General features: G+C 31.4%; 1 protein-coding gene across 7 annotated transcripts; it reads right to left on the reverse strand.

Annotated features, from left to right (window-relative positions):
* Positions 1–1,419: 1,419 nt before the first annotated feature.
* Positions 1,420–9,855, reverse strand: LOC100815977 (protein ZINC INDUCED FACILITATOR 1). 7 transcript variants are annotated; one of them, XM_006582331.4, is made up of 17 exons: positions 9,554–9,827; positions 8,865–8,905; positions 7,607–7,667; positions 7,410–7,512; positions 7,213–7,315; positions 7,073–7,126; positions 6,927–6,989; positions 6,621–6,670; positions 6,407–6,482; positions 5,914–6,216; positions 5,746–5,833; positions 3,291–3,376; positions 3,091–3,198; positions 2,886–2,930; positions 2,693–2,781; positions 2,132–2,175; positions 1,420–1,774 (listed from the first exon to the last, which is right to left on the reverse strand). In XM_006582331.4, the coding sequence occupies exons 1-17, from the start codon at positions 9,699–9,701 to the stop codon at positions 1,674–1,676; spliced, it is 1,563 nt and encodes a 520-aa protein (XP_006582394.1). In that variant the 5' UTR covers positions 9,702–9,827; the 3' UTR covers positions 1,420–1,673. The 7 variants fall into 7 exon arrangements, 6 of the variants coding, with proteins under 6 accessions (XP_006582394.1, XP_006582395.1, XP_014632335.1 ...); XM_006582332.4 differs by having other exon boundaries at positions 8,865–8,910; positions 9,554–9,656; XM_014776849.3 differs by having other exon boundaries at positions 7,607–7,745; positions 9,554–9,655.
* Between the last annotated feature and the right edge of the window lie 2,079 nt (positions 9,856–11,934).

Here is an 11,934-nt window from a genome sequence, read left to right on the forward strand (position 1 = left end):
ACATTTTAATCAAAGTTTTTTTTATTATTAAATAAAAGTGGTATTCATATCTATTAATAGTATTTGCATAAATTTTACTTAATAATAAAATATTTAAGTACATATAAAGTACGTGTTATAGCAATTTTTAAAAGTATATATATATAATTAGGGTTGATATATATATATATATATATATATATATATATATATATATATATATATATATATATATATATATATATATATGTAATGCTAATATCAACCCTAATTTTGGATTATAAAACCATTGGTGGTTATGTTTTTCAAAATTTAATTTAACGATATTATGGTATTTTATAAATTAATTTAAAATAAAAATAAAATCTTTTTTTCTTGATCCTCTCCTATTTATAGGAAAAATATTTTTGTTTTCTGAAGTTCAATGGTAATATACGATAATATTCTTGAATTTTTTTAAAAAAGATTCAATGGTTTTTTAGTCTAAAGATATAAACATACAGAAATAAATAAATAAAAAATCCGGACAAATTCTAGCAACCAGTTAAAGTCTCAAACCAGTCCTAAACAAGGTACTATGTCATAGAAAAAACGTGAAGAACTTACGGAAATTAGTAGGTACTAACCTGCTAGGTAGCATCTCCAGCATTGTGCCCACCACATGTGTAGAAAGTTCGGCAACATGTTCGATCTGACAAATTGCCTCGGTTGGCATGAATGATTATCAAATTATCGATTTGCTTCCCAAATTTCCCCTGACCTTTTATTTTCATTATTTGCTTCATGTGGGGAATAGTTTTTTTTTTTCTTTTTTTTTTCTGACAGATAATATTATCTTGGTTGAAATGTAATTTTAGTCCTTCTATTATTGTGAATATGTAATTTCAGTCTCCCTATCTAAAAAAATCAAGACATTTGGTCCTTCAATTTTTTAAAATAATGATTTTAGTGTCCTTTCTAATTGAATGTGTTTACCGTTAAATTGGATGATGTGCCATTGTGTTTTTTAATGTCATGATATTTAGAAGCATAAAGAAGCATTATGCCACCTCCTGCATCAAGTGCTGGTGGAACAAAAGAGAGGTATTGGTGGTGGTGGAGCTCTGTTTTCTCTATGTAGTAATGGAGTCTAAGCAGGGAGTGATTTAAAGGGAATGGTGTGAGTATAGATGGGGGCGTTGAAGAGAAAGGGACAAAGCAGATCATAATACCCTCATTTTGATACAATTTTTTTTTTCTATTTCATTTCAATATTATTTTATTAATGATTGTTTATTTGTTTTATAATATTTTTAATGAGGTGATAACCTCTAATTGAATTTATCCAACACATCACATTAGGGTAGGGTAGTGTCACCAAACTTTTTCTCAAGTTTAATCTGGACAATCATTAATTCTTGACTTATTGTTGGAGAGAGGATTTTAGTGAAAGTTTTCAAAGAACATATAATAACTCTATATCACATATATTGGTACATACAGGTCCATACTTTAACTAATTCTGTTCAATACACATTCACCCATGCTAAAATGTTAATAACTAAAGTCTAAACTTATATGATGGAAATATACAACACATAATGATCCATCATCATTTCATTATCCATACTGGCCATGATCTCAAAACCAATACACAATATTACCCTCCAAATGCTTCACCCCTTGTACCAAATTTTTTGATATCAATGTAACGTCTATGATGGTGTTTTCTTCTTCACACTCAAGAATGGTTTGAACATCAACAGTACTCCAAGTCCTTCAACAACATTCAGGGCAAGGAAGACTATATGGGTGCCTGCAATTAAATGTAGAAAACTGAGCTTCCAGCAATATAGCCAGCAAAAGAAAAAATGTTCCTATTGGGATTAAAATCCACTGTCCGATTTATTTATTGTACCACCACAACCTTCCTATCCACAAAAAAAGTTAATCACATCTGAAGAGGTTGTTGAACTAGAGTTCAAACTCCTCAAAATTTTGTTGCATTTTCATTCTTTAGTTTGGTTCTGGGCAAAACTTTGCTGTAAAAGAAATGGCCTATTATGTTCTTTCCTAGAACAGTAGGTGAAAAAGAAATAACACTTGTATTAAGGATTCTCGTGTTCAGTATATAAATTAGAAACCAACTCAAACAAATATTTAAGCAACGTACCTGGCAGGAAAAAAGAATGTATATGCTTTTCTGACCAAGTTAATCTACATTAACCAAGAGCAAAATTGGATATAATTTTCAGTATGTCATTGTAGTTAGAAAGTGGTGTTGATCAAAGCTATATGCCATACCCTCACCACAAGTATTTTACTAATCAACCATTTGTTAACTGCAATTAGATCATAAAGTTTAGAGAGTATCCTCAAGTAACTCTAACTATAACAGATGGGGCTCAAAGTATATGCCTCTTGCTAAGTCATTAAATTTGTCAATAATGAGCCTAAAATATGAATGCCTATTATTGAACCACCAAGTGTGAAAATCTGAAATTTTGAAAAGCTAGCATACATGGATGATAGGACTGTCATATATGAACATAGCAAGATTTTTCAGATGTGAATAAATTAAGGTTTATGTATATAACTTAACAAATAATGTACAATGCACCTTTTTTGGCAAGTCTAATTTAAAATATCTATGCCCTACAGAGATTCAGAATTGTTCTAGTTAACAATGACACATAACTCAAACAAAAGCTAAAGAAATCAAATGGACACTCACATTGCACCGCCACTAGCAGGACCAACTGTTTTGAATGCTGACATACAAGTCATAACAAAACCATTAGCTGCCCCTCTTTGATGTTGTTCCTGTTTTCCAAATCAACATGCCATATATGTGGCACAATACTATCAAAAAATAATTTCAACTTATGGAAATAAATGAAATCTAATGAAAGGAACAAAAAAATTACCACAGCTCTATTTTGCAGAAGGAATAAACTAGTTGCAATTGACTCCTACATCCAGCAACAATAATACAATTAGGCAAGTTCACAATGAAACTAACCTTTTTAAGTAAATTAAACTGATTTCTTGAGGTTTAGTGAAGCCAATTGAGTTCACTCAGATCCTCAATATCACAGATGATTTGCTATTCAGAGAAAGAGCTGCACTTACTGTCAAAATATTCTTCAGAATGGAGGCAATAATGATCACTAGGTGTAGTGTGAAGCCTGACAACTTTGTCATGAAGGGATAACTTTGCAGGAGAGGTATGGATAACACCTACATATCATGCCAAATAACAAGACATGTTTATAATAAACAAAAAATAAAGTGATAAAGCAAGGTAATTGCCACATAAGGTGAAAGCTAACCCCTGCGAAACGAGCAAGATTGACAGGTCCAAAAGCTTTCTGCACTGATGGGTACAGGGCAAGCTGGAAGATTATAATAGCAATACCTGGTCAGTTGAAAATAAGTCATTAATTAACCAGCATAAATCTACACTCTTAAAAGTTTAGTTTGATCAATTGGTTCAAAGAATTAAAGATCAAGGAAGCAATAACTATTTTATCCTAAAGATCAGATTAATTCAACAAATAAAAGAAACAATAGATGCACAACAGATCTAATATTTAATGCAAAACTTAAATGCATTTGTGGTCCCCTTATAATCTTTATTTTGCGAATTTGGTCGTTCCTTTTTTTTTTCTATTTGATCCCCTCAGTATTTTAATTGTATAACTTTGGTTATTTGTTAATGTGACATCCAATATTTCACAAAAAACAAACAAACTGATGTGAATATGTGATAGTAGGTGTTCATGTGGCATTGCAAAAGAGTATCATGCCAGCATTTTCGTTAAACATCAGATGCCAAGTTAAAAGATGGACAAAAAGTTACAAAATGCAATTGCAAAATATGCTCCAAGATCAAGGACTCAAAACAAACACTAAGTTATGGTCATTATCTAAATTTGTCTGTAGACCCAGGGTATGGAAATCCAAATAACATGACCAGTTTAATTTTAAAGGAAAGGCCTTGGAGGAAGATACCATATGGCCTCTTGTTAATGTATACCAGTTTGTGTTCAAGTGCTGTTCTTGGAGATAGAAGGTTACAAAGGAAATGTGTTTGTCTATAAAATCCCATTTTTTTATTATATAAATTAAAATATCTTTTATTTAAAAATAAATAGAGTTTTAGAAAAATATTGAGATTTTTATAAATAAATAAATAAGGAAAAATAATTTTATTAAAATAATGATTTGAAGGAAAATAAAAATGATATTTTATTTATTCATTTGATACGAAATAAAATAGAGTATTTGTTTATAAAATAATAAACAAAGAAAAATAAATAATAGGTGTGAGTATACTAACTATAAATAGAGGGATCTTAGGTCAGTTTTGAGACCCACGATCTCCTTTCCCCTTCTCCTCCTTCCTAAATCCTCTCTTTTCTTCGTATATCATCAAATCTGTCTTAGAAAAACGACGATCTCAGACTCATTCACCGTTGGATCGTTGTGAAATTTGAGTTCCAAGTTCAGAACTCATTTCTGAACATTCTCACTATTGGAAATTACAAAAAACATGTCGGGCTAAGACAAATACCCTTTGCATCATAGCTTTTTCTTTTCCCGCAAAAACTCAAAACTGTCTTAGTAAAACTACGATCCCGGACTCATTAACCATTGAATTGTCGTGAAATTTTGATATGTGGCTCGCGGTTCATTTCAGCACATCTTCTGCGTTGGGATTTTTAAAATAACATCTATGGAGGGAGAAATACTCATCACACGTAGACCGTAGAATTGAGGCTTCAATCCCTTCTCTTCTCTCTAACGCTAAACCCTATTAGAACGATCAGAGGAAAAGTTTAAGGAATCTCAGAAAACTGTTAAAGATGGCGTTATCGCTGTCAGAATACACACATAAGTCTGCTTAGAGGTAAATGATGAGTTTATTGCAATTGGGATTAGAATGAACATATGTAGGAGTTCTTAAAAGATCAAATTGGGATTTATTTTGGAATGCTTATTATATTGAAATTCTTCTTATATGATTATGTGAAATTGTTTGAGGGGTTTTACTCCCCATGGATTGAGAAATATTTTTGTATAATTTGTTTGTGTTTTGAATAAGATTAGCGTAATAAATAGTTATATTGAGATTATGAAATTATGATTGAAATTGTATATAAGTGATAAATTGAATATATGATGAATTGTAGAATAATATATTACTTTGAGATTATAATATTGTTATGGAGATTGAGTATAAGTGCAAAGTTGAATGTGTTAAATTGTGAGATACACGTAAACATAAGATGGTTGATTGTGACATAATGAGATGTGAAGTTGTGAACATGAGTTGTAGTTGTGAATAAGTGTGTGGTTAACACTTGATGTAACATTATTTGTGTTGTGAGTTATGAATTATACAATAACCCGACCAGTGTTTATCTTAAGAAAAATGTGGATGCACAGTGTTAAAGGGAAAATGTAGGTTTCCTAGTTAGGAACCACTGTTAAATTATAAAGTAATGTGTTAAACGTTATTGCATAATGTTATTTTATTTTATTTTACCTCATTAATTTAAGAAAAAAAAATTTGTAAACTTTGATGACCTTATTTTGAGCTGAATATATTTTTAATAAGTCTTATTTGATAATAGCGAAGTGAATGTGAACCTTTTACCAACATGAATTTATTGATCAATATTTTTATATATTTTATTTATTTATATGTATGTCGGGATAGAGTATCTCACACTATCCAAAATGCAATTATATCTAACCATTTAATATATGTGAAAAATGCACCTGATATTGCAAGAACATAACCAACAACATTAGTTGTAAAGCTCAGACCACCCAATCTTCTGGGACTGAGAGCCCACAATGAGAAAACCTAGAATGGTAAATGGATAGTAAATTAGTATAAGTAAGAGAGAGAGTCAAAATAGAAAAATCATTAAGTAAGAACACTACCTCTTGGTAAGCAACATCATGTAGTGAAAAAACACAGTAAACAATGATGGATGACATTAAGGGCCAATTTTGGAAGATGCTTTTATCTTTTTGAATCGTCTTGTCTTTGTTTGCTTCATTGCTTCCAATTTCCAAAGCTTTGACATTGATAGTGGACTCAATGCTACCACCATTGTGGTTGTGAAGGGTCTCTTGCAATGATGCAGATATCATCTTATCGTTGTTAGTCTCATTGCTTTCCATTTCCAAAGCTTCAACACTGTTAGTGGACTCACTGCTACTTTTGTGGTTGTGAAGGGTCTCCTGCAATGATGCAGATATTTTACAATATTTATATTTATAGAAGAGATTTCATGTACAGAGAATGGTTCTATATTCTGATATGTCATCAATAATCATATTATGTTAGAAACTTAGAATAAAAGTAATAAAAAGAAGAGGGTAGAGATATATGTGGTTGATGTACTGATATGTCATAACATGAGATACATACTGGAAGCCAAATGCAAGCAATTCCTGATGCAAACGCAAAAGCTGATATTATAAAGCACGGCAAGAAATATGGAAACCTGCAGAGAGATTCATGTTCTGACAAATGAAACTCAGCACAACAACAAAGCAAAACAGAACTTTAAAGAATAAAGAAAAAAAAAATTCAAACATTATAACCTTTTTTCACAATTAGAAAACAACAAAAATCAACATACCTATCCCAAAAGGAATCCTTTGGAAACATATGTGGGTATTTCAACACTGGCTGTAATAAAAATTTCACAAAATAAAGAAAACAAGTGAGTGAAGGATTTGTTCATATGTGGCAAAAGGGTATCTAAATTTATTATTTCCTATCCCCATTCTTGAAATTGAACTGTCAGGCATCAATCAGCTTTCTCATAACAACTATATTTAGAGGGAAACTTTGATTGAATGGAAACTCATGTCTCTTGACAAAAGTCACCTTATGCCCATGTCATGGTTTTCTAAAGAAGAAACAAATAGAAAACAAGAATTACCTGAGCCAAATAACCTCCCAATGCAGGGCCAATGACTAGTCCTACTCCCCAAGCAGCAACAAACTGAAATCATAAAAGGTTTTGAATAGTTATGACTGACAAATGCTTATAAGAAATGATAGCAGACAAAGGTTGACGAGGCTTACGTTTGAGAGTCCTAGAGCTTGCTTCTCTTCTCTGAAAATTTCAGCAGCATAAGCCTGTTAATAGAAAAGGTTGTGGCAAACATATATTAGTGGAAGCTATAATTGGATGGAACAAGGGGTGTTTAGAGAGAGAACAGCACCTTTATTGGTCCAAGTAATCCATTTAAACTTCCAAGAAGAAATCTCATGCTAATAGCCATCCAAAGATTCGTGCTAAGACCAAATAATGTGTTGAAAATGACACTGAAATCAAGTAAGCATCACAGTTTTTGTGAGAAAACATATTGTACAACTATAGCTTGAAAGAAGGCTCCACCTCAGTGAAATGTGTACTTACACAGTAATAATCCCTGAAATTATAACAGGTTTTCTACCATAGCGATCAGATAGCATTCCCCAAAATATGGATGTCAAAGCCCTGCCAAGCATGAATGATGATCCTAAAACATTTTGACAGACATGTAGGAAACAGTAAGGACTTGTAAATAATATTGATAAGGCATAAAAAAATGGAAGTACAGACAGAAATCTTACCCACATAACCAGCATAGGTACTTATATCTGCCTCAGTTTTTGCAATATTAAAATCCTTCACCTGAAATTAAATACTTATCATACCTTTGAGGATGCATATCATGTGGAGCAGTAATAGAACTCTGTTGAATGGGATTGGCTGCTAATTTGACAGGATTTTATATCAGTTCATGGTAACAACAAACAGTTCTATTTGCAAGTTTCAATTAAAATTTTAAGTGGCCTCATTATAGGAGAATTTTTCATTCACATTTACAAAGCTGCTCCGAAGCTACACTTTGTATCAATTCATTTCTTGAGTCAAAGTTCCAATTCAAAAGGGCTAAGTGCATCCCTCCGATCAGTAAGTCACTATGGTTGCACATACAAATAGTTTGAGTTGATAGTTGTGGGAACAACTACAACAGAAAGTGCTCTGTTCTTACACAAAACATTTTATTAATTTGAAGGCTTAAGTATGTTTTGGTCCCTCAAATTTGAAATGTTGTTTTTGGTTTCCTAAATTTAAAATTGTCTTTTAGTCCCTCAATTTCAAAAAATGCTCTTCTTAGTCCCTCCTTCCTGATTTTGGCAATATGGATAAACAATTTGTGAAGCAGGAGGGACTAAACAAAATATTTTTCAAAATTAAAAGACTAGAAAAAGAAAATTTAAATTTAAGGACCAAAAACAATACTAGCCTAAATTTGAGGAACCAAAAACATATTTAAGCATCATTTGAAAGTGGAACAAAAGTTTAAATGTAAAAATTTATACCAGACAGTAAATTAGTAGACCAGCATGTCGGAAAATAATTTTTAAAAATAAAATGATGAAAAATTGTTATACAGTGAATGAATAGTCAAATCTATTTTTGAAATGATCAAATAGGAAAAATATCAACCCGAAGATTAAATAGTTAATCAAGCATATGGTATATTTGGAGCTGCTCCATCTGGAATAAAGCTATTACTTTCAAAAAGTGTGCACAGTGCATAAACTACTGTACTGCACTTGTAATCAAAATTTAAAAGTTTAAATAAAAAGCTGAAATTGAACAGGAACAAACAATAATACTACCCTGCAAAATTATTCAGAGCAACCTTCAAGAAATAACAATATCACAAAATCAGAGCCACATCATATTCATATTGGGAGGTAACAACCAAGGGGTCCGCAGGGTGTGTGAGTGTTGTAAATCCCTGATAACGTGTTCAATTTTTACGGATAAAAAAATATGGAAGGTAACAGTAATACCCAGTGAAAAAATTAAACTCACCATGAAATAAACAAAGGGAAAGAGTGATGCTACAGGCAGCGCTGTACTTGATTATAAAAAGAGAGAGAGACGTTAGAGATAATTATAGAAGCTGTTTCAATCAACTGAATGAAGAATGTATAGATACAAGATAACACAACATAACATGTTAGAACAAAATACTGATTCTAGTTTGAAAATAGTAAATTGAATTGAAACCATAACGAATTCAAGTTATAATCTTCCCATACAACCCTGATAGGAATCACTCCATTTTTTAACTAAGGTACAGACAATTACAGATGTACAGGAGAAAGATGAAACCATCATAGAGTTCAATCAGTCACCACTGAGAGTTTTCTTTTTCTATCTTCTCATAAGTAAAGAAAATTATTAACATAGATATATTTTGTTGCTAAGGTCCAGCAACAAAGAGTACAACTTGAGAAATACTAGTGTTTAAACTTTGGCTGAAAAATATATCAACAGTATCACTTTTGTTGCAGTCATAAATCAGAGTAGGGATTAATGTTGAGTTTTGACAATTTTGCAACCTTTTTTTATCACATTAGACCTTGGCAAAACTTAGATGCTCATGTGGCACGTTAAAACAGAAAATAAAAATGCCAGAATGCAGGTTCTGCAAACTTTAGCAAACAAAAACAAAACCAACCCAGAAGAGAATTTTGGAACAGAAATCAAGTGCTTACTGCCACATAACACTGCCATCCAAATATAAGAAAGATTTCTAATGGAAACATCCTTTCTCAGCTCTTTGGCTTGATCCACCTTACAACCAGGACAGTTCCCATAATAGTGTTTCTCCAAAGATGGTTGTTCAAATGTCCCCTCTTCCATCTTTCTAAGACAACCTCACTTATTGTTTCACACAGACCACTCACTATATGCAAACAACACAATCCAAGAAGGACTACTAGGAGAGATACTAATGACAATGCTTTTTAGGCTTCTTCAAATACAAGGACGAAAAATATTGAGTGCAGACTTGATTATATTAAAGTACTTTTATTGGTTACTTTACACATACGCAAGACTATGATCGTACTTTATTAATCTAAACTTACATATTTATTAAACTTATTTGCATTTTTTCGTCTATCTACTACCCTTAATTTGTGAATATGGTCTTTTTTTTTTTTTTTTTGCGAATTTATTCTCTACTGGTTTAACTGTATCATTTCGATTCATCCGTTAACCTGATATCTAACATTCAACAGGAATCTTGATGTGACAATATATTACACCATTTTGTCAATAAATTCATACTAACTAACGTGACACTCAACAGCACTACTGCTATTAAATATTGGATGTTAAGTTAATGGATTAACTAATATTACACCGTTACAATAGTGGAATATCAAATTTAACACAAAAAAAAATGGAAAGATAAAATTTGTGAAATGATAATTTTAAGCAAACCAAAATTTCAAGTAAGCCTAATTATTATTCATTATTTCAGGCTTACATTTGTGTTTTTTTAAAAGTAAACAGCAATTATAGGTGGGAGTTGAGAAACCCGTCATTGTATCAAGTCCAAATCATAAGATGGGGTCTCCTCCAATTTGTTGGATAAGGTAAATACAGATGCGTCTGTTCAATTAAGTTTTCAGCAAGCTTCTTGTGTAGGCGTGTTTCAAACGACAAATGTTGAATTTTTGTTTCTGCGTAATTTAGGTTCATCAAATGTGCTTATGTCAGAACTTTGGACATGGAGAATCCTATCTTTTTTTATTGTTTATCAGCAAATTAATCAAATATATATATATATATCATTAAAGCAGGTATGGCTATACCCCAGTCAATTACAAATACCCGTATTTCTTTTCCCCAAGACACCCACCAATCTTGGTTACACTGCAATAATTTGGAGAATACTATCTGCTCTCAAAGTAGCATGGATTGCAGGTATAAACATCTATGAATGGAATGTGATTCCAAGCTTGCTGTTCAATTTGTGTTATAGTATTTGTCGACACCAAACAGTGACGGGAGAAAAATGTTAGAATACACTCTTTTAAATGTATTAGTTCTTATATATTAAAATTTATTAAAAATCATAAAAACTGGCGGGTCGTATCCTATTTAATGAATCTTCTGTGATTTTTTTATTTTTAATAAACTTTTATTAATAGAAGAAAGTGTATTAATTAAAATTGTTATCAGGGATTGTAGGATTGAAAATATCATATGTGTGTAGAGAGGCAAATATGATGGCTGATTATTTAGCTTTTCTAAGTCATTTGTTAAGACCTTGGAGAGGTATGGTTATGTTCCTTGAAGATGTAATGGCACACTCCTTTGATTCACTTTTTGTTTTGGATTTTTCTTTCCTTCACACTAATAAAAAGGTAAACAAAAATAATAGTATAGTAAAACAAATTGTTGGGACCATCAGTAATTAACGCGAAGCAACGTCAACAGTGAAAATAGAAAACAAAAATTGGGTCCATCAGTGATAAGACTCAATAAAGAATACTAAAAATATATTTTTTTTACCATGTGATGAAAATAGAAAACAGTTAATAACATTTTTTTTCACGTAGTTAATAACATATTTCTAATATAACTTTGGGTAAATAAAATTTATATTAATAATATATTATTTATAGTTAAATAAAGTTTATATATTAAATTAATATGAGACACGTTAAATAATAATGAGATGCAAATCTTTCAATATAATCTTTGGGATTGGTGAATCATTGTGGTTGTGAAACAATATATGCTACTGTTATATATGGATTTGGGGGATCGGAGAGGGATAAAGTGCAATGATATGAACCATTAAATGATTCAGATTATTCTTGTTGGTTTGCATTAGCAGGGGAGAGCATGCCTCAATTGTACAAAATGGAAACTAGTTATGAACATTCTCAATCATAAAACAATGGGTGTCATGTATTTAATAAACATGGAGCAAATCACAGATAAAATGTGGAAGGTATGCAAATCCCAAAAGGACACAATTACAAACTTTAATTAGGCAAGATGAATTCATCTGGCTTGAAATGTAAGGTCCCATTTGGGTGGTTGTGAGTTTCCAGTTTTTGATTTTGAAAATAAATCG

Source organism: Glycine max, chromosome 6 (genome assembly GCF_000004515.6).
Source record: "Glycine max cultivar Williams 82 chromosome 6, Glycine_max_v4.0, whole genome shotgun sequence".
Classification (NCBI taxonomy): Eukaryota; Viridiplantae; Streptophyta; class Magnoliopsida; order Fabales; family Fabaceae; genus Glycine; species Glycine max.